The sequence below is a fragment of the Panthera uncia genome, chromosome D1 (genome assembly GCF_023721935.1).
Source record: "Panthera uncia isolate 11264 chromosome D1, Puncia_PCG_1.0, whole genome shotgun sequence".
Classification (NCBI taxonomy): Eukaryota; Metazoa; Chordata; class Mammalia; order Carnivora; family Felidae; genus Panthera; species Panthera uncia.
In genome coordinates, this window is record NC_064808.1 from 57,482,446 (window position 1) to 57,510,173 (window position 27,728).

The 27,728-nt window shown below is 36.5% G+C and overlaps 1 protein-coding gene across 3 annotated transcripts in view; it reads left to right on the plus strand.

The window, feature by feature from the left end:
• The window catches only part of ACER3 (alkaline ceramidase 3), a 165,810-nt gene that overhangs the window by 75,433 nt on the left and 62,649 nt on the right, over window positions 1-27,728 (plus strand). For all 3 annotated transcript variants that reach the window (XM_049652605.1, XM_049652614.1, XM_049652609.1), the window contains exon 3: window positions 24,211-24,263. In XM_049652605.1, the coding sequence (XP_049508562.1) occupies window positions 24,211-24,263 (53 nt within the window). The remainder of the gene's footprint in view (window positions 1-24,210; window positions 24,264-27,728) is intronic.

The following is a 27,728-nucleotide window of genomic DNA, read 5'->3' on the forward strand; positions in this document are numbered from 1 at the left end:
CTATGTGGATGGACCTAGAGGGTATTATGCTAAGTGAAATTAGTCAGAGAAAGACAAATATCATATAACTTCACTCATATGAGGACTTTAAGACACAAAACAGATGAACATAAGGGAAGGGAAGAAAATAGAATATAAAAACAGAGGGGGACAAAACATAAGAGACTGTTAAATATAGTGAACAGAGGATTGTTGGAGGGGTTGTGGGAGGTGGGATGGGCTAAATGAGTAAGGGGCATTAAGGAAACTACTCTTGAAATTGTTACACCATATATATGCTAACTAACTTGGATGTAAATTAAAAATAATTAAATTATTAATAATTAAAAAGAAAAGAAAATAGGTAACCAAAATTGACCCCAGGAAAGACAAAGCTTTGAACAGACCAATTTCTATGTAAAAAATAGAGTAAGTTATCAAGGAACTCCTCCACAGAATAATATGACACCCAGGTAATTTCACAGAGTTCTATTAAAACTACAAAGACCTGATAGTTCCAGTATTATGTAAATTTTTCCAAAGCATGCATAATGAAGGAAAATTTCCAAATCCTTTTTATGAAGCAAACAACATTGTTATGTAAACCTGATAAAAATGCCAAAAAAAAGAACTAATACAAATATCAATGCAGCTATCATAAATTATTAGGAAATAGAAAGGAGTGAACTACTAATGCATGTAACAACATGGAGGAACCTCAGAAACATTCGGCAAGTGAAAGAAACTAAAAAACACAAAAGAACACAGATTATATGCTTCTGTTTATGAAATCATGTGATTTGTAAATTATTATAAATTATATAAATTCTTTATAAATTATATGATTCTATTATGAAATTTCTAGAAAAGACAAAATCATGGAAATACGAAGGAAATCATTAGTTACCTGGGGTTTAGGGTGGGAGTGGATGTTGACTGCAGATGGGCATAACAACTTCTTTGGGTGTTGCAGTTACCACAAAACTGGATTGTGGTGATGGTTGCACAACTTTTTTTTTTTTTTAAGTTTATTTATTTACTTTGAGAGAAAGAGAAAGTACAAGCAGGGGGAGTCCAGGGAAAGGAAGAGAGAATCCTAAGCAGCTCCACACTGACAGCGCAAAGCCCGATGCAGAGCTCCAACTCACAAACTGTGAGATCATGACTTGAGCAGAGACCAGGAGTCAGATGCTTAACTGACTGAGCCACCCAGGTGCCCCCACAACTCTTTAAATTTACAAAAACTCGGGGCGTCTGGGTGGTTCAGTCAGTTAAGCATCCAACTTGGGCTCAATTCATGATCTCTCGGTTCATGTGTTCAAGCCCTGCATTGGCCTCTCTGCTGTCAGCGCGGAGCCTGCTACAGAGCCTTGGTCTGCCTCTCTTTATGCACCCCCCCCCATCTCAAAACACTAAATAAGCATAAAATTTTTACAAAGATAAATTTAGTTTGGCCAACTAATCTTTGACAAAGCAGGAAAGAATATCCAATGGAATAAAGGCAGTCTCTTCAGCAAATTGGAAAATTTGACAGCAACATGCAGAAGAATGAACCTGGACCACTTTCTTACACAATACACAAAATAAACTCAAAATGGATGAAAGACCTAAACATAAGACAGGAAGCCATCAAAATCCCCAAGGAGAAAGCAGGCAAAAACCTCTTTGACCTTGCCTGTAGCAACTTCTTACTCAACACATCTCTGGAGGCAAGGGAAACAAAAGCAAAAATGAACTATTGGGACCTCATCAAGATAAAAAGCTTCTGCACAGCAAAGAAAACAGCAAAACTAAAAGACATCTGATGGAATGGGAGAAAATATTTGAAAATGACATATCAGATAAAGGGCTAGTATTCAAAACCTATAAAGAACTTATCAAACTCACTGCCCAAAAAACAAATAATCCAGTGAAGAAATGGGCAAAAGACATGAATGGACACTTTTCTAAAGAAGACATTCAGATGGCTAACAGATATATGAAAAAATGCTCAGTATCACTCATCATCAGGGAAATACAAATCAAAACCACAACAAGATACCACCTCACACCTGTCAGAATGGCTAAAATTAACAACTCAGGCAATGACAGATGCTGGTGAGGATGTGGAGAAAGAGGAACCCTTTTGCATTGCTGGTGGGAATGCCGACTGGTGCAGTCACTCTGGAAAACAGTATGGAAGTTCCTCAAAAAATCAAAAATAGAACGACCCTACAATCCAGCAATTGCATTATTAGGTATTTATCCAAGGGATACAGGTGTGCTGTTTCAAAGGGACACATGCACTGCAATGTTTATATCAGCACTATTGACAATGGCCAAAGTATAGAAAGAGCCCAAATGTCTGTCAACAAATGGATAAAGAAGATGTGGTATACACACACACACACACACACACACACACACACACACACACAGGAGTGTAATTCGGCAATCAAAAAGAATGAAATCTTGCCATTTGCAACAACGTGGATGGAACTAGAGTGTATTATGCTAAGCGAAATTAGAGAAAGACAAATATGATATGACTTCACTCATATGTGGAATTTAAGGTACAAAACAAATGAACAGAAGGGAACGGAAGCAAAAAGAATATAAAAACAGGGATGGAACAAAACCTAAGAGACTCTTAAATATAGAGAACAAACTGAGGGTTGTTGGAGGGGTTGTGGGTAGATGGATGGGTTAAATGGGCAAGGGACATTAAGGAGGACACTTGTTGGGATAAATATAGGGGATGAATCACTGTATTCTACTCCTGAAATCATTATTGCACTATATGCTAACTAACTTGGATGTGAATTAAAAAAATAATAAAATAGAAAGAAAGGAAGGAAGGAAGAACGAATAAAGAAGGAAAAAGAAGAAAGAAAGAAATTAATTGAGTAGCGCCTGCATAGCTCATTTGGTTAAGCATCCAACTCTGGATCTGGGTCAGGTCATAATCTCTCAGTTCGTGAGTGTGAGCCCCGCGTTGGCCTCTGTACTGCCCATGTGGAGTCTGTCCCATGTGGAGCCCTCTCTCTCCTTCTGTCTCTGCCCCTCCCCCCCCCAGAATGAATGAATGAATGAATAAAAATAAACTTACAAAAACTCAAAAAGTCATACATGTACAATGAGTGAATTTAATGGTATATATCAATACTTGCTTTAAAACTAAACACGAATGGACACAGGAAATGGAGTAATGTGCATACTATGTGAGAGAAGGAGGGACACGTTGAGTGTTTACATCTTAGAGGTGGGCTTGAAGGAAGAAAAGCAGTAGAGGAGAATATAGATACAGAAAACTTGAAATCAGCAATAGTGTGTAGAGTAGCAGTATCTCCTTTCTGGTGGAGTATAGCTACTTTTCCTGTTGTACCTGGTGTTTAGGATCCAGGCAGCCACTCTTAATTGTTTTGTTTTTAATTTTTTTAATGCTTATTATTATTATTTTTTTGAGAGAGAGAGTATGAGCAGGGAGGGGCAGAGAGAGAGAGAGAGAGAGAGAGAGAGAGGGACACAGAATGCGAAGCAGGCTCTAGGCTCTGAGCTGTCAGCACAGAGCCCGATGTGGGGCTCAAACTCATGAACCACAAGATCATGACCTGAGCCAAAGTCAGACACTTAACTGACTAAGCCACACAGGTGCCCCACTCCTAATTGTTGAAGATTAATGAATCCTATTTGTCACCCTGAGTTTATAGATATGATGTTTTGAGTAACTGTTCCACATATTGTGGTAATCTCTCTTCTGATATTCCTGTGATTATATGGAGGTACATATTTTCTAAATTATTTTTTCCTGTAATCTTTTTCCAACTGAAAAAGGTTTAGGGGTGATTAAAGGAGATAAAAATAGAGCACAATAGAGGCAATATAATGAAATTTTTGGGACTCTGTCTCTTGATGGAAGGCATCCTTATGAAATTTATTCTCTAAAGGTTAGAGAAAGCCCTTACGCTCAATTTTTAAAGCAATTTCTTCCAATTATGCCACTGATATGGATTAATAAGTCCTTATTCAATTCCTTAGAACCAGAAGTATTTCTGAATCCAGATTGCTTTTGGATTTTAGAAAATTAATAGGTTGTATATACTGCAGTCTACCTACGAAGCCCACTAAGGCTTGGGGCAGCACTTCATAGGTGAACTATTCATATTGCTGCGTAACATGAATAGTCACACTAACTGGGCTAAACATTTATTATAAATAGCCTTATGTCCAGTCAGGTCAGATTTTACTGTCAAGTCAATTTGTGCCAAATGTGATGAACAAAACAACTTTTAGTTTTAAGAACTTTTCTTTTTTTGAGTTATTAAGCAAGATATTTAAGTTTATTTGACTCTCTTTTTTCTTATTCATTATTAAAAAAATTTTTTTTAATGTTTATTTGTTTTTGAGAGACAGAGGAGGCCACAGAATCTGAAGCAGGCTCCAGGCTCTGAGCTGACAGCACAGAGCCCAACGTGGGGCTCAAACTCACAAAAAGTGAGATCATGACCTGAGCCGAAGTCAGACACTTGACTGACTGAGCTACCCAGGCGCCCCCCCTATTTCTTATTTTAAAAAGTAGTAGATAGTAAATAGAATCTGACCCTATAGTAGGAAAATAACAACCCATTACAACTGGAGTTTGTTACCCAGGGCTCAAGATCATTGAAATTTAGAGGAGATCCATTAATAGAATTTATTATAGTAGCAAATTCAAGAAGAGAAACCATGTGATTATCTTCATAAATGCTGAAAAAGCCTTTGTCAAAATTCAGTACCCATTTCTGGCTAGAAATAAAACTCAAGACTCAGTTGGTTAAGCGTCCGACTTCGGTTCAGGTCATGATCTCGTGGCTTGAGAGTTTGAGCCCTGCGTCGGGCTCTGGGCTGATAGCTCAGAGCCTGGAGCCTGTTTCAGATTTTGTGTCTCCCTCTCTCTTCCCCTCCCCTGTTCACGCTCTGTCTCTGTCTCTCTCAAAAATAAATAAATATTTTTAAAAAATTAAAAAAAAAAAAGAAAACTCAAGAAAATAAGAATTGATGGATGCTATCTTAACATGGTAATATACATACCTCTGTCCTAAAGCCAGCATTTTTACTCAGTGTGGAAGCACTAGAGATATTAATCAATGCATTTCTACCAGAGAAAATGATTAAGTGCCTAAGTATTGGGAAAGAAGGAAAACTATCTCTGTTTACAGACATCATAGTGTTTCTGAAAACTCTAGCCTAGAGAATCAGTTTTCACACTGACTCCAACAAGAAAACTATTTGGTGAGGTATCAGATTTAAAATTATAAAAAGTTGGGGCGCCTGGGTGGCTCAGTCGGTTAAGCGTCTGACTTCAGCTCAGGTCACGATCTCACGGTCCGTGAGTTCGAGCCCCGCATCGGGCTCTGGGCTGATGGCTCAGAGCCCGGAGCCTGTTTCCGATTCTGTGTCTCCCTCTCTCTCTGCCCCTACCCCGTTCATGCTCTGTCTCTCTCTGTCTCAAAAATAAAATAAACGTTAAAAAAAAAAAAAAAAAAAAAAAGCGGTATCCATGGGGCACCTGGCTGTCTCAGTTGGTTCACCATCTGACTCATGATTTTGGCTCAGGTCATGATTCCAGGGTCGTGGGATTGCTTCTCTCTGTCTGCCCCTCTCCCCTCACTCGTGTGCTCTCTATTAAAAAACAAAAAACAAAAAAAGGCAATAGCCTTCATATATACATACATTATCCCATTAGATATAATAGTAAAGAAGACCCCATTTAAAATATCCCCCAAAATAAAATATCTAGGAATAAATTTAATAAGAAATATGTAAAATCTGTGTGAAAAAACTTTAAAATGCTTTTGATGTCATGAAAGTAAATCTGAACAAATAAAAAGTTGTTTCTGGATAGACAACTTAAAGATGTCTGTTATGTTTAGATTAATTTATTGAAATAAATAATACTAATAGAAATACTGGTAAGTTGTTTCCTGGTATAAGAATAAGACAGGTGGATACTAAAGTTCATGTGACAGTATAAACATGCAAAGATACCCAGGAAATCTTTGAAAAAGAATAGGTAAAGGATATACTGGTCCTCCTGTATATTAAAGTATACTATAAAACCTGCATTGGTAAATAGTATATTGTACTTGTATTCCAATAGATAGTAAAATAGAATTTTTTTTATAAGTCCTAAATAGACCGAAGTCTGTGTTACATTTTGGTATATGATAAAGATTACATTTCTGATTGCTGGGACAAAGATGAATATTTTAATAAATGGCATTTAGAGAAACATAGAATAGATGTCTGTATACCTTGTATCATACATAAGAGTAAGCTCTAAATTGATCAGAGACCTAATTATAAAAACTAAAATCTTGTAAGTACTTGAAGAAAACATGTGTGAATTCTTCTGTATCCAGCGTGTGAGGAAACTATGATTTAACATCCAGATATAATAAAATAAAATGTCCAATTAGAAACTTCGGCTTGGAAAAAAAATACTATAAGCAAAGTCCAGAGAAAAGACCAGTTGGTGAAAATATTTATGATGCATGCTATAGGTAGAGTTTTAATATCCCTAATGCAAAAATGACTTTTAAATATTGAGGATAGAAAGGAACAAAAGTCCAATAGAAATAAGTGGTCAGAGACAGAAAATTCTCCAAAAAAATGAAAAATAACCAACATATTTAAGAAAAGGTACTCAGTTCATTCATAATAAAAGAAATGCAAATGAGAACTATACCGATGTATTATTTCTCATTTGTCAGACTGGCAAAAAGTGAAATACTCAACAACACACTTTTGGCAAGACTATGGGAGAAATCAGCACTCTTCATACATTGCGGATGAGAATAAAACACTTTTGTAGGTGAATTTGGCAATTTCTAACAAAATTATATATGCAGTTATCCTTTGACTCAACATTCACATTTTAAAGAATTTTCTGTGAAGATATATCCCCAGTAATTCACAATTAAATGGACATATGGATATTTATTACAACTTAAAACATAAACTTTAAACATAAAGCCCATAAAGGATTTAAAAGATGCAGAGTGTCGGGGTGGATGGGTGGCTCAGTCGGTTAAGTGCCCGACTTTGGCTCAGGTCATGATCACACAGTTCATGGGTTCGAGCCCTGCGTTGGGCTTTGTGCTGACACCTCAGAGCCTGGAGCCTGCTTTGGATTCTGTGTCTCCCTCTGTCTCTGCCCCTTCCCCCCCCCCCCCCCAAAAAAAAATTAAAAAAAAAGAGTGAAAGATACAGAGTGTAAAAGTATATACTTAAAAGGATAGAGGAGAGGAAACATATCTTGAGTATACCTTTTTGTATTTTTATTTTTGAAACCATATTATGATTCCATATACTCAAAAAATATAATTATATCAAGCAGAACAGGAGTAGTAGAAATTAGGGATAAGGACCCTGACATTGAATATAAAGAAAACTGAATTGCAGAAGATAACATCCGATAATTGTTATCCAAAATATAAAAGAACTCTTTGTATACAAAATGTAAATGTAAAACTCAACAGTAGGAAACAATTGGTTAAAAAATGATCCAAGGACCTTAACAGACACCTCACCAAAAAACTTATTCAGATGGAAAATAATATGAAAAGATGCCCCACATCATATGTCATCAGAAAAATGCAAATTAAAATAACAGTAAGACCCCATTAAACATGTTAATATGGCCAAAATCCAGAACACTGACCAAAGATCGTTGAGGATGTGGAACAACACAAACTCTCATTCATTGCTGCTAGGAATGCACAATGGTACAGCCACTTTGGAAGACAGTTTGGTGGTTTCTTACAAAACTCAGCATAATCTCACCATATGTCAACTGTCATGCTTTTTGATATTTACTCAAAAGACCTGAAAACTTAGGTCCACCCAAAAATCACACAGATGTTTAATTCAGCTTTATTTATAATGCCAATACTTGGAAGCAAACAAGAAGTCCTTTATTAGGTAAATGGATAAACTGTGGTACCTCTAGACAATGAAATACGATTCGGTGCTATAAAGAAGTGAACTATCAAACTACAAAAAACAGTTAGGAACCTGAAATGCCCACTAGTGAAAGAAACCAGTCTGAAAAGGCTAAATACTGTATGATTCCAACTCTCTGATGTTTTGGAAAAGGCAAAAACTATGGAGACAGTAAAAAGATCATTGGTTGCCAGAAGCTGGGGGGAGGGAGATGTGAATAGGCAGAACAGAGATGATTTTTGGCACAGTGAAACTATTCTAGATCTCTGTGATACTGTACTATTCTGTATCTCTATGACACTGTAATGGTGGGTACATGTCATAAATTGGTTCAAACCCGTAGAATGTACAATACCGAGAGTGAGCTATAATGTAAACTACGGACTTTGGGTGATAATGTTGTATTAATGTAGATTCATTTGTTGTAACAAATGCACCTCTAGAGATGTTGATAATGGGGGAGGCTATGCATGGCAATGGGGGGTTATTATATAAGAAATATCTGTACCTTCTGTTAAATTTTTCTGTGAAATGAAAACTTCTATAAAAAACTACAGTCAAGGGGTGCCTGAGTGGCTCAGTTGGTTAAGCATCCAACTTCAGCTCAGGTCATGATCTCACTGTTCATTAGTTCGAGCCCCACATCAGGGTCTGTGCTGACAGCTCGGAGCCTAGAGCCTGCTTATGATTCTGTGTGTGTGTCTCTGTCTCTTGCCCCTCCCCCACTTGCACTTTGTCTCTCTCTCTCTCAAAAATAAATAAACATTAAAATAAAAATAAAATAAAGTCGAAAGAAGAAAAAAAGGTACCGTACCATTTATCAAATGAAGAACATAACCACATAGGAGAAAAGTGAAGTATTAATCCAGTTAACTTTGAATGTTATTTTCATTAAATGTCCCCAGTTTGAAAACAGAAGGAAATTCAATGAAATCTTGAACCTTAGTGCTAACTTTATTTATTTATTTGTTTGTTTGTTTGTTTGTTTATTAATTATTTGTAGTGGTATGAATATAGCAATTCTGAAGTTCTTTTTGTATGGCTTTCAGGATTAAGCAAATGAGGAAATACATTGAAATGTATTGTTGGGAGGTGAGGGTTCTCATGTTGAAGAAAGATATAAATTTGGATGGGGGAAAATAAGGAAGAACTCTGTGGTATTGGATTGGAGTTAGAGGTAACAGCATAATTAAAACAAACAAAAAGATTTCCCGTGTTTTATCTTAGGAAAGGGCCTGGAAGCAATGAGTCTTATGTAGCAGCGAACACATCTAGTGTTGAGCCTTTGGTTTCTAAAAATCCTTCCTCACTGAAAGAATGTGAAGACTTCTTGGGGAAATGACTGACTTCTGGGGATGAGGCAATGAGACTACAAGATGAGTCTGGAACATTTTGTCATGCCAAAAAGTAGAAAGTGTCCAAAAAATGAGGGGATAATGTCAAATAACACAGAAGGCAGTTGGTCAAACCAGGACAATTTGAACTTCCAAATGAAAAATGACAGAATTGTGTTACAATACATGATGTAAAAAAAGAATCCACAAGTTTGTACTGATACTCACAAGCAAACAAATGGTATGAGAAGGGAAGGCTTTTTTTTTTTTTAAGAGTAGAATTGCCAAGACAAGAAACAGACTTTTTTTTTTCTTAATTTTTTATATGTTATTTATTTTTGAGAGAGAGAGTGTGAGCAGAGGATGGTCAGAGAGAGAGAGGGAGACACAGAATCTGAAGCAGGCTCCAGGCTCTGAGCTGTTAGCACAGAGCCTGACGTGGGGCTCGAACTCATGAACCACAAGGTCATGGCTTGAGCCAAAGTTGAAGTTGAAAGCTTTACCAACTGAGCCACCCAAGCACCTCAAGAAACAGACTCTTAACTACAGAGAACAAGCTGATGGTTACCAGAGGGAAGGGGACGGGGGAGGGAGGGAAACGGGTGAAATAGGTGGTAGGGATTAAGGAAGGCATTTGTGATGAGTGCCAGGTGTTGTATGAAGTGTTGAATCACTAAATTGTACGCCTAAAACTAATACTACACTGTGTTAACTAACTGGAATGTAAATAAAAATTTTTAAAAAGTGGAATTGCCAACTAATAACTATAAACAGAATGATAGATTTGGGTTCTTTTTTTTTAATCCATCTATTTTCTTGCAACCATCATAGTAATGATTGATTAAGAGTCATCAGTGAATGCTAAAAATACTGGATGAAAGTGGAAAACATAATTACACAGCCTGAAAGTATCTTCTGACAGATTACTCATTAATTACAAATGGAAAAACACAAATGTAGCAGATATCACCTTATTCAAGTAATCAAAGTTAACATCACTGGGGCGCCTGGGTGGGTCAGTCAATTGAGAGTCTGACTTCAGCTCAGGTCATGATCTCGTCATTTGTGAATTTGAGCCCCATCTCGGGCTCTGTGCTGACAGCTCGGAGCCTGGAGCCTGCTTTGGATTCTGTGTCTACCTCTCTCTCTTCCTCTCCCCTGCTCATGCTCTCTCTTTCTCTCTCTCAAAATAAAATATTAAAAAAAATTTTTTTAAGTTAACATTAATAATGATACAGACTAACAATTGGTTTTTCCTGGTGTGATGCACTGAAAAGGAAACATCACTTATACAATATCTCTGCCAAAAGTGCATAACCTTAATCAAATGATGAGGAAACAATCAATCAATAAATAAATAATTCAAACAAATTAAGGGGTATTCTATGGAACAGTTCACCTGTTTGCTTCAAAAATTGTTAAAAGTAGTGAAAGATAAAGATTGAAGAAGTGTTCCAGGTTAACAGATAAGTGCAATATGGGATTTGCAGCACGCAGAGAAGAAAGTCTAAAGGGCAGCACTGGGCAAATCAGTGAAATTTGAATAAGGACTGTATATTAGATAGTAATATTGCGTTCATATAAGTTTACTGAATTTGATCAGTGCATTGTGATTATGTAAGAACGTTCCTGTTTAGAGATACCTGGTAAAGAATTTAGGGGTAAAGGTCATAGTCTCATCAACTTACTCTAAAACGTTTCAACAAAGTAACACTAATGTGTGTATTACTTTATTTTATGTACATTTTTTATGTAAATAGAAAGATGGCAAAATGTTAGTGAATCTATGTTAAGGTTATATAGGAGTTCATTGTAATATTTTTATAAATTCTGTAATATCTTGAAGTATTTTCAAAATAAGGGTTTACTTTTTTATTTTATGTATTTTGAGAGAGAGAGAGAGCGTGCACTAGCTGGCTTAGCAGCTGGGGATTGGGGGAGAGAGAGAGAGAGAGTGAGAGTGAGAGTGAGAGAGAGAGAGAGAGAGAGAGAGAGAGAGAGAACCCCAAGGAGGTTCTACCCTCAGCACAGATCCTGACATGGGACTTGATCCCATGACCCTGGCATCATGACCTGAGCCGAAACCAAGAGTAGGATGCTCAACTGAGCCACCCAGGTGCCCTAAGTGTTTACTTTTTAAATAGATTTATTGAGCACTAATTGTCTGCATGCCAGAATACCAAGCAGTTTAACAGTAAACAATAGATTTGGAATAAATAAATATAGGAACAAAAATGGACAGTAATTACAGGAAAGATGTGTTTGCTGATCTAACAGTCTCTTCTCTGTATTACTCCTATACCTCATTCTTCCTTTTGTGATTGCAAGCATATCACTGTACATATTAGCTGTCATAATCTGTTTTTTAAGTGTCTGTTCCTTCTGAACTTCCTGAAAGCAAGGCTGAGTCTTACTCTTCTGGATTTCTGGCATTCAGCAATCCCTGATGCAAACTAAACACGTGAGAATGTTTGATGAATGAATTAATGCTTTCTTTTACGCACCTTGAACATCAGACATTTTTGCTAAGACTTCTTTTCATATATATACTTGTTTGAATTTTTTACTGAGATAAGTCTCCCCCCTAAAAATATGTGTGTATGTGTGTTTATCTCACACACACACACACACACACACACAGAATAAACTTTATCTGGAAACAGAGATTTGATTAATAAATCCAAGGACATTTAGTAAATACGTCAACAAGATTTTCGGTATTTTAATTTTGTGATAAAAAAATCCTTAATAACTACTTGAGATGCACTTAATTTTTGGAGTTGAGGGAGATTTTAAGAAAGAATTGGGAACTTTCGTGTTGTGTTGAGGCATATTAGGGACAGACGGTTACTTATTTATGAGGTATATTGTGTTCTGGCTTGGAACCTAAATCCACTAAGAATTTAGTCATTTTCCAATTCATGCAACAAATGTTTACTGAAAATCTATTATATACTAGGTATCATTCTTCAGTCATTGTTATTTGGAGCTTATGGTTTAGCAGCAGAGACAGGTATTAAATAATTTTATAATTGAGTATGTACTGAGGGATATGTTCAGTGTTAGGAAGAAGAGATACCAAGTACAATGAGGAAGAATTAAAGAAGTTAAAGAGTTAAAAATGTTATTTTTTTTTTCCCATCCTGTGTCCCTGAGCAATTGCCAGTTCTTCTGATAAGCCTGATTTCAACTGAATTTACCATCCCAGTTATAGCTGCTTTGGAACCACCCAAGTCCCTTTGTCTAAAAATCTTTCTCTTTTGGGTTATTTTTCTACTGTATTGTTCTCTATGTATACAGTTTATGAAAGGAAGAGATGTTCATAACATCAATAGGAGAATCAAAGGTGTTGCCTCTGATTATCTTTCTAATAAGTCTATTAGAAAAGTAGAAATGCTATTAAATTGAAGGGAGAATAGGAACATAATATTTGTTTTAAGTAAATATTTTTGAAATATTTTTGAAACCAGCAAAATTATTTATATAGAGAGATGAGTTTAATACTCCTTGTCTCATAATAAAACTAGGAGAGTAAATTGAAAAGTAAAGACAAGTTATTTGAAGCTAAATTCTGCCTGCCTGGTTACTATTTAATGTTTGATGTTAGGACTTTCAGAATTTTCCAAGCTTCATGTGACTATGGCTTAGTCATTAATTTTTATGAGGCCATAAAATTTGCTGTTAACATTGGTGGAGCTTGAAGAGACAACAATAATTATCATTTATAAGGCATTTATAATGTACCAGACTCTGTGGTAAGTATATTAATTTATATTACGTCATTTAAAATTCTCCACAACCTATGAGGAACTCTTTAACCTCATTTTATAAGTGAGTATTTGAGAAGTAATTTGACCAAGGTCACAAAATTAGTAAATGATGAGCAATACCTTGAACTCAGATCTCTATGCTTTAAATCATTATGCCATAAACCAGTAATTTAAAACTGTTCATAATCTAAAATAGAACCATTCCAAAAGAAACCTTTTTCACAAGATTTAATTTTCTTTCATGAGATTTAATTTTTCTCTTTACCCCCAAACTTACAAAATTTGTTTGTAGTTGTACAGATGTATTTGTTGTGAGTTTATCTAAATAAGTAGGTAATTGTCAACAACAAAAAAAATGAGTTGTAATGTAGTCAAAACATATATAAAGATCTTTATTATCTCTTTCTAAGTCTAGTGCTGAAATGAAAGTTACTGAAGTAGAAATGTCACAGAGACAGAAAGTCATTTCCTCGTGAAAAGGACCATTGAAAATTTTTTGCGTGGAATAGCCTTAAGTTTAGTTATGATCTTACCTAGAGTCTGCCACTGCCAGGCTAAATCAAAGTCCTCTGAAATGATCTTAAGAACATCATGCCTTTTGTTCTAGGGCAAGTGAGTGGACTATAAACTAGACTAATAACCTTTTAGATTATAGCAATTACAGTTTGTAATGAAACAGACATAAAATCAATGTGCTGTGGAAAAGACCTTTAGAAATCATTTTATAACCTGCTTATAACTTATTTATTGGTAATAAATAAGTTTTAGCTTCAGTTTTTCAGACATTGCCAGAAACATCAATGATCTTTTCTTCTAATCTGTTGAAAAAGTAATGTGATAGTAAGATCGCCCAACAGAAAAGGTGTTTTCATGTTTTGGTTAATATTTCTTAATCTTTGTGCATATGCAAGTGTGGTTTTTATATGACTATACTTTGAACGAACATGTTCAGCCTAGTAGCCAAAACCCAGGGACAGACTCAACCACAGATTCCTAAGTAGCCTGGGTAGTCCGTGGACAGGAAGTGAGGAAATGAGACGGCCAGGAAAGGTGCCTGGTAGAAAGTAAAAGTGGGCCAGTAGAAAACATGGTAAGAAATAGCCTAAGGTGGAAAGCAGGCCGCTGTAATGGCTCTTCACCTGGTTCCTATGGCCTCAGTTGTGACTTATTTTAAATGTTTTAGGCTGGAGCCAGAATAAGATGATAATTGAATGATAGTTATGTTCTAAGAAAATAAATATTAAGAAATGATAACATCTAGTCTCATTTCTGTTATCATGTCCATTATTATTGCTTGCTGTAGCTCCATTCTGTTGAACATACCTTAACCTCCCTAGGCAGTCCAGATATTCCCCTGTGTTGTCTATAGATACCTTTAAACAGAATTACTTTGGTTCTCCCTTCAATTACCATATTATCTCTATCCATTATTATCATGTTATTTTGTATTCTTCCTTTTCCTCGACCTGTGGAATATTTGTTTGTTTCTTAACCTGCCTGGAGGCATGGATAGATGTTCCAGTTCCAGAAACAGTATGAATAGTACTAAAATCACTTACGTGGGAGTATTTGATGGGCAAAGTATATTTGGAGCACAGCAGACAAGAGGTTTCCACCTCCCAATTCTTCCTTTTTAAAAATTGAGGTATATTTCATATGTAGTAAAATATGCAGATCGTAAGTGTACATATAGCTCAATGAGATTTTACCCATGTGACCACCACTCACATCAAGATACAGAACATTTTAGTTAGGCCAGAAAGTTTCCTTGTGCCCTTTTTCAGTCAACACTCTCCCAAAGGTAACTACTATTCTGACTTCTAGTTCCATATTTTAATTTATGTGTTCTTGAACTTTATGGAAATGGAGTCACAGAATATGTCCTCTGGCGTCTGTATTCTTTCACTTGATGTAATGTTTTTGAGATTCATCTGTGTTTAATATCAGTAGTTCATTCACTTTGTATTGATATGTAATATCCTGTTGTGTGAATATAATATAATTCATTTGCCCATTTTTCTGTTAAGGGCATTTGGATTATTTTTGGTTTGGGACTTTTGTGAATAAAGATTCTGTGGATATTGAATATGTCTTTTGATGGATACGTGCACTCATTTCTTTTAGATATGCCTAGGTGTAGAATTACTAGGTCATAGGGTAGTCTGCATTTAAACTTAATTAGAAACTGCCAATTTTTTATTTTTATTTTTAAATATTTATTCTTGAGAGAGAGTGAGAGAGCACAAGTGGGAGAGGAGCAGAGAGAAAGAGAGGGAGATACAGAATCCAAAGCAGGCTCCAGGTTCTGAACTGTCAGCTCAGAGCCCAAAGCAGGGCTTGAAACCATGAACCGTGAGATCGTGACCTGAACCTGACGGAGCCACCCAGGCACCCTGTCAAAACAATTTTTTAAATGGTTAGACCATTTTATACTCACACCAGCCATATGTGAGATTCCAGTTCTTCCACATTGTTGCCCATGCTTATTAGTCTTTTTAATTTTAGTCATTCTGGTTTGGTGTGTAGTGATATCTCATTGAGGTTTTAATTAGATTTCTTCATTGAATAATGATAATGAGCACTTGTCAAAAACTTTTTGGCCTGTTGGATAGCATCTTTTGTAATGACTCTACAAGACTCTACAAGTCTTTTGCCCATTTTAAAATTGGGTTGTCTTTTTCTTACTGATTTTTGTATTGCATTTTCTGGTTATGAATCCTTTGTCAGATAATGTATTGTGAATATGTACTCCCAGTTTGTAACTTAAGCCTTTTTACTTTTTCTAATAGTCTTTAGAGGAGCCAAAGTTCTTAGGCAAGAGTTTAAAAAAAAATTTTTTTTTAACATTTATTTATTATTGAGAGACAGAGCATGAGCATGAGGGACAGGGGCAGAGAGAGAGGAGGAGACACAGAATCCGAAACAGGCTCCAGGCTCTGAGCTGTCAGCACAGAGCCCGATGCGGGGCTTGAACCCACAAACCAGGGGATCATGACCTGAGCCAAAGTCAGATGCTTAACCAACTGAGCCACCTAGGTGCCCCACTTAGGCAAGAGTTTTTAAAGGCACTTCAGATACCAGTTTATTAACTAATATACTAGCCATTGTTAGTAATCGTGTTTTATTTTTTTAATGTTTATTTATTTTGAGAGACAGAACAGAGCATGTGAGCAGAGGACAGGCAGAGAGAGAGGGAGAGAGAATCCCAGGCAGGCTCCATGTTGTCAGTGCAGAGCCCTACATGGCGGGGCTCGAACTCACGAACTGTGAGATCATGACCTGAGCCAAAATCGAGTCAGACACCTAGCTGACTGAGCTACCTAGGCACCCCAATCATATGGTTTTCTATTGCTACTATAACAAAGCACCACAAATTAAGTAGCTTAAAACAATAAAATAAATTTATTATCTTATAGTTCTATAGATTAGAATTCTGACACAAGTCTCACTGAGCTAAAATCAAGGTTGGCAGGTCTGTGTTTTTTTTTTTTTCCTGGGGGCTCTAAGAGTCAGTTTTCTCGTCTTCCAATTTACATGGCTCATCGTCCCTTTCTAGCGTTCTGTAGCCTTCCTGGGCACATGGCCACTTTCCTATATCTTCAAAGCTAGAAACTTTACATCTCTGAGCATTTTTCCATAGTCCCATCTCCCAAAGTTTCCTGCTTTTGAGGACTCAGGTGATTAGGTTGGGCATACTATAATAATCTAGGATAATCTCCTCAATGCAAGGTCCTTAATTTAATCACATTTGCAAGATCATCTTTGGCATTTAAAGTAAAGTGACATATTCATTCATCGGTTTTGGGATTGAGATGCAGACGTCTTTGGGAGCCATTATTCTGCCTACCATTCTAATGTAGTTACTACTGTCGCCCATGAATTGCTAAACTAATGTAGTAGCCCATCAGCATCCTCATTGATGCTGAGTGGGACAGGAGAAAGGAATCCAAAACAATACACTGATAAGGCTAAATAGATAGGATATTCTGGCTCCTGTATGTATATGTGGTGCTATAATAAGGCTATATACTAGGTAAGTATTAAATTAGAAAAGGGAATGTGATCAGTTCCCCTTAGGGTAGGTGGGAAACAATTAGAAAAGCTCTTATTAAATACCTTAAATGACTTCTCATCAGTTTAGGCATAAAGTACAAACTTCTTAGGACACCTCTCCAAAGCTCATTCTTTTAATCACTACATTCTACTACCTCTCTAATACAGTAGTGCATTTTGTTTCTAATGTGAATGCTAACTTCACCAGGAAAGTACAAACATGCATACCCTGTAATTGTAGCTGGCATTGTTTTGACACCACCAATAACACCAAAGTCTCTAACCTGAGTTCATAATTTTAAGATAATCACACCTTACACCATTAATGCCTTTGATACTTTATAATAATATGCCCTTCTCCTTTTTCATTTATCCGGGGTCCCTTATACATTTTGGTAAATCATGATAGGCTTTAAAAGGAGCTCAGTTGTTCGTGGACCTTTAACTTTCTGCCATGGTAAATAAGCTAACCTACTTCAGAAATCTAATGACTGCATTCTCTATGTACATGAATTTTTTAAAAAAATTTTTAAGTTTTTAAATTTATTTTGAGAAAGACAGAGAGTGAGAGAGGGGGAAGGACAGAGAGAAAAAAGGAAAGAGAGAGAATCCCAAGCAGGCTCCACACTGTCAGTTCAGAGCCCAATGCAGGACTCGAACCCACAAACTGTGAGATCATGACCTGAGCCAAAACCAAGACTCTTAACCAACTGAGCCACTCAGGTGCCCTTACATGAATTTTTTTAATAGCTTGAGTTAGGGATTAGAAAATAAAATTTATTGATGCCTACTATATGTCGGGTATATGCGAGGTAATCCTCATAGCAACCTTTCAATGATAAACATTGTTATCTTTATTTTACAGTTTAGATATCTGGGTCTCAGAGAGACTTAAGCAACTTGCCAAAATAGATAAGTAATAAGTGATAGACTTGGGATTGTAGTTTAGATCTGATTCCAAAGCCTTTATACACTCTTTCCATGGTATGGTCAGTCAAATGGATCAAAATAAATGGGTATTGGAACATATCTGTATTCTGCTGTAACCTTGAAAAACTTTGACTGGTAGCCTGCCAGAATATTTAAATCAAGAGGTTCTAACTCAGTGAAATTCTATTACATGCTTGAGAGACTTGAAACTGTACTGAAGTGCTGTGAATATGAACATCTAATTAGAAGATGGTACATTGACCTTTTTATTCCAATTCCATTACTATTTGACTGCCTCGGTTTTCACTTTAGCCATGGCCATGTGGGGAAACTTGTCCCTGTTGCTTGTTTTTTGGAACGTTCTAGATAATTCCTATAAATGTGAATTTTATTTTAACTTTGATGTCTCAGACTTTTAAGGGAAACATTGTGATGAAATGTTGGCTAACAATCACGCTTACATTAATTGTCTCATTCTTCATGGGATTGAGTCAATTTACATGTCAAGAGCAAAAAAAAAAAGAAAAAGAAAATGCTTAGATTCCTTTTAAAGAATCTCCAGAATTTCTAATTTGTATAATTTAAGGATCAATGAATGTTGTTTTGTTTTCGCACATTTCACATTTGTTCCTTTGGCTTGGGCAACTCAACCTCTCTATTCTTGAATTTCTTATTTGTGCTAGTTGGGATACTATTCAGAAAATATACACCTGTTGACAAATTGTAGCATGTTAGTGGTGAGAACTGGTTAACTGTGCTAAAACTTTGCCAGGGTTCTCCAGCCGGGCATGCCACTTTTAATTCAACCATTTTCTCTTTAAAAGAGATAACTGTTTGAAAATCTGTATGCCTTGGCAGGTTGGTGCTAATCTGGATTCTCTGCCTTTACTGGCCTCATCTTCTACAACTGTCCCGGGTGTACTTGATACTTTATATCAAACGACTTTGCTATTTTCAGAACCACCTGTATTGTTACATGTCTGCCTTTAACCCTCTGTTGTCTGACAAATTCAGCATGTCTGTCCTTCAGGACTTGGCATAGTATCATTTCCTCTAGAAAGCCTGCCTTTTAAGCTTTCCTCAGTCCCTGATAGAATTGGAGGACCCTTTTCTGTGCTCCCACTGAATACAATGCATATCTGTACCACAGCACTTAATACACCATATAGTAATTGTCTGTTTGCTTTCTCTCCCTTAGTGTTCTGTAGTAGTTAAGGGGGGAAAGTGGCAAAACACGAATTTGGAGGCATTTAGGCAAGAGCCAGATCATGCAGGGCCAGAGTAAATCATCTGGATTTTATTCTAAAAGCCAATGGAGGGTTTTTAGTAGGAATGTGACATGATGCTGTTTATGCTTTTAAAAGATCACCCCGGATGCTTGGTGGAGAATGGGTTTTTTTTTTTAATTTTTTTTTAACATTTATTTATTATTGAGAGACAGAGACAGAGCATGAGCATGGGAGGGGCAGAGAGAGGGGAGACACAGAATCTGAAGCAGGCTCCAGGCTCTGAGCTGTCAGCACAGAGCCCGACGTGGGGCTTGAACTCACAAACTGCAAGATCCTGACTTGAGCTGAAGTCGGATGCTTAACCAACTAAGTCCTCCAGGCGCCCTGAGAATGGTTTTGTAGGCAGTAAAAGTGCAAGCTGGGAAACCAGTTAACAGACTGTTGCAGTGGTCCAAGTGAGAGATGATAGTGGTTTACACTGGGACAGCACCAGTGGACACTGGAGAGAAGTGGATGACTTGGGATGTATTTTGGAGATAGGCTACATACTGTATGAGTAATGTATTAAATGTGGGGGTTAAAAAAGATTTTCAGTTGACTTCTAGGTTTCTAGTTTAGGCAACTGTGTAGAGAGAATATCTTGCATTCCGTTTTGATTTTGTTGAGTTTTTAAATGCCTGTGAGACATTGAATGCAGAGTCAGGTAGATGTTAAAATATGTGAGATTGGAGTTCAGGGGAGGGGGTTAGGCATCATTGTCAAAAGTTGGTATTTAAAGCTGTGGGAACTGATAGGATCACCTGAGGGAATGAACGTAGAAAGAGAAGATGGCTGAAGATGAATATAAATACCACAAGTGCATCACCCAAAGGCAGAATCTGGCATGTAGACGTGTTTTGATTGGGTTAAATTTAAAATTTAACCATTTTAAAATTAGTTGCCCAGGGGCATCTGGGTGGCTTAGTCGGTTAAGCACCTGACTTCACCTCAGGTCATGATCTCACTGCTTGTGAGTTCAAGTCCCGCATTGGGCTCTGTGCTGACAGCTCAGAGCCTGGAGTCTGTTTCGGATTCTGTGTCTCCCTCTCTTTCTGCCCCTCCCCTGCTCGTGTTCTGTCTCTCTCTCAAAAATAAATAAACATTAAAAAAATTACTTTAAATAAAATTAGTTGTCCATATTTGAAAATTGAGAGAGTTCCCATAGAAATCCAGATCTTTGCCTCCTCTTGAATAATTAGAAGATACAGCATCACTGAGCCTGTATTTCTGCATGGGAGCTGTCAGCGCAGGCTGTTCTCTTCAGACTGGTCTATACATTTGACCACAATCTCTACTGTTCCTTATTATTCTTCACTTAGCTATTTTACTTAAATGCCTCTCTGGGCATTTGAGTTTACAGCCCCTGATTGAGACCTGAAGGATAGAAGGAGCCAACAAAGGAACCTAGGAAGAAGCAGTCATGAGATAAAAACCAGGAGAATAGAGCATTACAGAAAACTAGAGAGGAAAGTATTTCAGTTACTAACTGCCAGTAAGAGATTAAGATGAAGACAGAAAAGCACTGTTTTAGTGGTGTGAAGAGGTTTGAGGAATCGATGGGGAATAGAGGTAAGGAAATGGAAGCAGTTCTTTTGAAAACTCAGGGAAGTGAAGAAGCATAGGTAATGGGGTGGAAAGGTGGCTTTGGAGATACTATGAGAGAATATGTAACAGTCCCTTAGAGAAGTAGATGTTAAAGAGACAGGAGAGAAAGGTGATAATAAGTTGAAGATTTAAGAGAACAGATGATATCTTAGAGCACAAGAGCCTGGTTGGCCTTTACTAGAAGGAGACATGCTGCTTCAGGGAAGGAAGGAGAGTATTGGTCCTGAGGGGGTAATAACAGTATGGAATACTGTTAGATAAAATGAGAATCTTCAGGGTTCACACAAGAACCAGAGAATTACCTTAGGCTGAAGATTTAGACTAAATATAGACTTAGATTTATAGATTTATATATTTAGACTAAATCATGCACTTTGGAATTTAATCTGTTAAAATCTGATAGTTTTTTTTTAATTTTTTTAATGTTTATTTATTTTTGAGAGAGAGAGAGAGACAGACACAGAGTGTGAATGAGGGAGGGACAGAGAGAGGGAGACACAGAATTTCAAGCAGTCTCCAGGCTCTGAACTATCAGCACAGAGCCGACATGGGGCCTCTCCCTCTCCTGTTGGCATGCAGGCGGATAAGAGAGTGAGGTCCTGGCTTTTCCTCTTCTTAGGAAGACACTAGTACCATCAAGGGGACCTTACCCTCCTGACCTCTTCTCAACTTAATTACCTTCTAAAGTCTCCACACCCAAAGGCTCCACATTTGGGGTTAAAGCTTCAACATATAAATTTGGGAGGTGGGGACACAGACATGCAATTTGTAACAAGTTCCATCAACTGGTGAATGGATGAATAAAATGTAGTGTGTTCACAGAATAGAATATTATTCATCCATGAAAGAAATAAATTATTGATATATGCTATAATGTGAATGAACCTTGAAAATATGCTCAGTGAAAGAAACCAGATGTAAAAGGCTACATACTGTATGATTCTATTTATATGAAAAGTCCAGAAGAGGCAAATCTATAGGGACAGAAAATACATTAGTGATTATCTAGGACTGAGGAGTGGGGAGAGGTGAGGAGAAATAGGGAGTGACTACTGATAGGAGATTTCTCTTTGGGATGATAAAACTATTCTAAAATTAGGTGATGATGGTTGCACAGTCTGAACATTTAAAAACAGTTGAATTGTGCATTTTAAATTAATTTTATAGTATATGAGTTATATCTTGATAAAGCTGATAAGCTTTAGCAAAAATTAGTTTGCTTTAAGGTGGCAAAATAGAAAATATTGTGTCGAGAAAGGTGATGCTGTTCTATTACATTTCTTTGCTTTCTCAGTAGATTGTTGAAAGGAAGTAAATTGTAGAGATCTCTGAAAATCAGACTCTTAATGCTATATGATAAACAGTACAAGAGAACATTTGAGGTTTGGACAAAAAAAATTCTTGACCAAATCATGATTAAGTAGCCAATCCACCTTTCAAAATGAATAGTCATCCCTCTACATTAAAAAAAATGTTTTTAATGTTTGTTTATTTTTGGGAGAGAGAGACAGAGCACGAATGGGGCAGGGGCAGAGGGAGAGAGAGGGAGACACAGAATCCTAAGCAGTCTCCTGGCTCTGAGCTGTGAGCACAGAACCCGACTCGGGACTCAAACTCACGAATCACGAGATCATGACCTGAGCTGAAGTCGGACACTTAACCGACTGAACCACCCAGGTGCCTCATCCCTCTGCATTTCATTTTTATTCTTAGTATATTGTATGCCTTTATCTCACAGTTTGTGGGTTCCCCACCCCCCTTCCATTAATTTATCCACCTTTGCACCTTCTAATTTCTCCCTTGGTAAAAAGACCTCAACTGTTCTACTTCCTCATTTCTTTAGAATGAGTACAGTAATTGTTTATTTCTGTCATTTCATTTTGAATATTAAAAAATATGTGATAACATATTTAGTGACTTTTTTTAAAACAATGGTAACAGAACTTGAAATTTTTCTCAAGTGGCTTTGTACAATTTTGTGACACCCCCATTTACCATGTTTGTTGACCATCTTAACCACCCTTAAGGCTCTTAACCATCCTTAAGGCTAACTCCCCTGGTTTCTTTTCTCTGTCTTCCTTTGTAAGTGCCCTTCTTCTGTGCTCTCGTGGTATTCTGCATATCTCTTTATTATATCTCCATCTACTGGCATTTTAGCTGCCTGTCTCTTCCATTAGACTATATGCTTCATTAAGGTCAATGACTGAATCTTATCTTTGTAACTGTAACTGAATTTGGCAAATAGGAGGTGCTCAGTAAGTGCTTGTGGAATTGTTTGATATATCACAGTAGAAACTTTTTTATCAGGTTTGATAGGGGCTTGTATTTGGTCAGCTAATTTTTAAAACTTCAAAGCATAGAATTATTGAAAAGATAATATAAACACCTACCTTAAAATTTTATTTTAATTCAAACATATAATTGTATAATCTTTGACAATTATTTGATATACAGTGTGGCCTTTCAATATGGGATCCTGATTAATAGTTCTCCTTAGACTTTCTTGGATTAAAAACAAAAATTTTTAAAAACCCTAAAATGAACAGTTTATTTAAAATAGAGGCACTTGGAAAGAACTTTGAGATGTAAATACAATCTTTAAATTTTTACTGTTTTTCTCAATCTAACATATCTTACCCACACTTAATTCAACAGCAGTTTTTATTAGCAACTCTCTTTTCCTGAGTTCATTTTAAGCATTTTAAATAGTTTCTGGAGAAACAACAGCTTTCTTTGGAATCATATTTCTGATAACTACATACAGTGGCATTAGCAGGTTTGGTAACAAACATAACTGTCTGACTCTTAGTATACAATTCAGCTATTTGGCTGGGCTGGAAGTGCTAGGAAGTACTAAAGAGTAGCTAACTAGCTGTAAACACTAAAGCTTATCTTAAGAGGTAGACAGTCTCTCCTTTGCTGTCCTGCCTGCCCGCCCCTCCCTTGTGGTGTATTCAGTAAATTTCTATATACATTCAAAAAAAAAAAAAAAGCAAAAAAACTTATCCTGAGCATTGGGTAGTATATTTTATAGAAAGAATGGAGAATATTGATTAATCCAATAAGTCCACTTAATAGAGGGAATTTATGAGAACTTGTACTGTACTTGGGTTTTTTTTTTTCTATATCAAAATTTCATCAATTATAGAGCTTATGCAGAGTCTACTATATCCTGCCATAAGATTTCATAAACTTTGTTCTTAAAACTCAGTGCTTTGCAATGTCTTATTACCTTCTCAAGCCACTCTGGCTACCCCCAAAGAATTTCATGCTAATCTTTTTTTTTTTATTTGTTTGTTTTAATTTCAGTGGTAGGAATGGGATCCTGGTGCTTCCACATGACTCTGAAATATGAAATGCAGGTCAGTAATGACAAAATTAACTAAATGCTTATTTCTCTTCACCCAGACACTTCACATTTCAGGGAAGAATACATTACTAGAGGATGCTGTTGAGACAAGCGACTAAAGGAAAAAAAAGAGATTAAAAATCTCTTTTTACTTCAGGCCAGAGGATCCAAATTGACTAAGTGGAATAAAGAGGCGAGCAAATAAATTATTCATAGAGAAAACAAGTGAGAGCAGTATAGCGTTGACTACCTCTGTGCAGGCATGAAGTGTTAGAGAAGGATTGCAGAGTACAGACCCCTGGGTGCATTTTAAAAAGACAGTCAGTTCACCAAGGTAGTATATTCTTAGATGCCTGCATTTCCTCATGTCTGTCTTACAGCATCCATTTGAATGGATGGTTCCTCTAGCTAGCAAAGTGTTAGGGCTATGCAGGGATTTTACTGTCCTTGCTCTAAGGAGGCTATATATCTAGTCATAAATCTTTTGGCCTCTTTTTTTTTTTTTAATGTTTGTTTATTTTTGAGAGAGAGATAGAGTGCAAGAGGGGGAGGGGAAGAGAGATAGGGAGACACAGAATCCAAAGCAGGCTTCAGGCTCCGAGCTGTCAGCACAGAGCCTGATGTGGGGCTTGAACTCAGGAACCCCGAGATCATGACCCGAGCCAAAGTCAGACACCTAACTGACTGAGCCACCCAGGTGCCCCAATCTTTTGAACTCTTTATTCCTCATTAATAACCTAGAAACTTCTGGAACAGCACTGCCCAGTAGAAATATAACATGAGGATATATGTAATTTAAAATTTTCTGGGAGCCACATTAAGAAAAGCCATGTTGAAAAGAAATAGTTGAAATTAATTTTAATAATACATTCATTTAACCCAATATATTCAAATATTATTTCAACATATAATCAGTATAAAAATGTATTAATGAAATGTTTCTTATCTTGAAATAAGGTGTATATCTCAGTTTGGATTAGGTTCATTCAAGCACTCAGTAACCAGATAAGGCTGGTGGCTGCTGGATTGGACAGTGCTATTCCAGAAGGATTTGTGAATACAACAGTCTATGAATTATTAATTACATCTATATTAAATGTACAAGAATTAATTTTTTAGGATTGATTCTGATATTCAACACGTATTTATAGTAAGGTGTTCTGTGTGCAGATTGTGCTTGCTCTGGAGAATACACAATTGAATAAGACACTGATCTGACTTAATTGAGCATAGAACATACTTCTCACACTTTCTAGCAGAAAAACAGACTTACAAACAATGCCATAATATGAAAATTATTTTTAAAAAGAAGTACAAATCTGTGGCATCACAGTAGAGTTTGGAAGAATGTATAAAAGTCAAAGACATTTAAACAAAATTTGAAAGATTTAGTTAAAACTTTCTAGGTACTGAAAGGATGAAATGACATACCAGACTTCCATTGTGCCATGGAGAGGCGGGGAGTCATTTCATTGTTTGGTATATGTGACAACAGTGATAAAACGAGCACTTAAAATGTGTTTCGAGAATGGCGAAAAATGGCAGGAATGTTGTTCAAAATATTTAACAGCTATAGGGTAAGAGTTCCAACAGTGAGAATGGTGATACCAGTGAGCAACAGCTGAAATATAGACCCTGAAAATAAGGCTTCGTGTTTGATCGTACTAAAAAATAATTGGAATTTTTCCAGCTCTAGCTATCATGAAGTGCTTTCATATGGAGTATCTTAAATAGTTATTACCATGTTTTATAAATTCCAGTACTAGAACTGAAAGAGGCTAATTGATTTGACCAAAATCACCCATAGTTTATAAATGATGTATCTCCTATATATTTATATATACACACACATATATTTCTATATACACATATATACATCCATTCTCTAGGTCTGCCGGCATGGGAGCAGAAGAGCATACCTAACATTCAGATCTGGTTTCTAAAAACCATTCTCCATTTAAAAGGAACGGTGCTGGGGTGGCTGGCTGGCTTAGTTGGTAGAGCACGTGACTCTTGATGTCAGGGTCGTGGATTCGAGCCCCATGTTGGGAATAGGGTTTACTTTAAAAAATAATAATAAAAAATAAAATCTTTAAAAAAATAATAAAAGGAACTGGGGCTGTTCAGAGGGCTGAGGCAGAAAAAAAGGACATTATGAACCTAGAACATCTTTTTATGCTAGAAAGAATGGAAAAGCTAAAAGAATGATGGGCACATGTCAGAAGAACACTGGAAACCCACTTAAAGGGGTTCCCATGGACCAAATTTGGGACAATTTGAGCATCAAAATAAATATTGATAGTAACAGTTTATAATAGTTACCAAACCCATTGAGCATATAACCCATTGAACAAAATGGGAAATTATGAAGTCATACTAAAATAATAAGCTATATATAATTGAAACAATAAGTGATCATAAGTAAATGAATAAGTTAAAAATTTTGATGCTGAATTTACATAGTTTTGAAGTACTTTACCATAAAATAATTATAAAGGGAAAAAGTAACTTTACAGTGAAGGAGCAGTGAACAACCTTAGTCAAATAGAGTGAATATCTTCAGTGATGGGACAAATCAAAATTGTGTGCCACCTGACAAGATACAGTGGCAAGAACATAGCATCACTTCTCTGATATTCTTGCCAAAGATGCATGATCTGAATCTAGTCATATGGAAACATCAGGCAAAATCAAATTGAGTGACATTCTATAAAATAACTGGCATGTAATCTTCAAAAGTATCCATGGTCATAAAATTAAAAGACTGAAGAACTGTTTGAAATTGAAGAACACCAAAAAGACATGACCACTACATATAGTGTCTGATTCTGGACTGGATGGTGTGTGTGTGTGTGTGTGTGTGTGTGTGTGTGTGTGTGTGTGTTTACATTTATGATATTGGGACACTTAGAAAAACTTGGATGAAGTCTGAGGATTACGTGGTAGTAATAAATTAATGTTAATTTCCTGATTTTGTTGATAGTATTGTGGAGATGTAGATGAATCTTTTTTTTAAAGATTTAATGCACATTCCATAAAGTTCACCATTTTAAAGTAAATAAGTTAATTGCTCTAAGTATACTCACAAAATTGTGATGCCATCACCACTAATTCCAAACACTTTCATCATCCCAAAGAGAAACCCCATGCCCATTAGCCATCTCTTCTCATTACTCTCTGTCTCTGTAGATTGGCCTATTCTGGACATGTCATTGCAATGGATCATACAGTGTGTGACCTTTCATGTCTGGCTTCTTTGACTTAGGGTGAATAATACTACATTATATGGGTATACCACATTTTGTTTCTCATTTGTCGATGAATGGACTTTGGGCTGTTTCCACTTTTTGGGTTTTATACATAATGCTGCTGTGAACATTTGTGTGCAAGATTTTGTGCGGATATGTGTTTTCAATTCTCTTAGATATTTATTTATTAGAAATGGAATTGCTATGGGGTGCCTGGGTGGCTCGGTCTG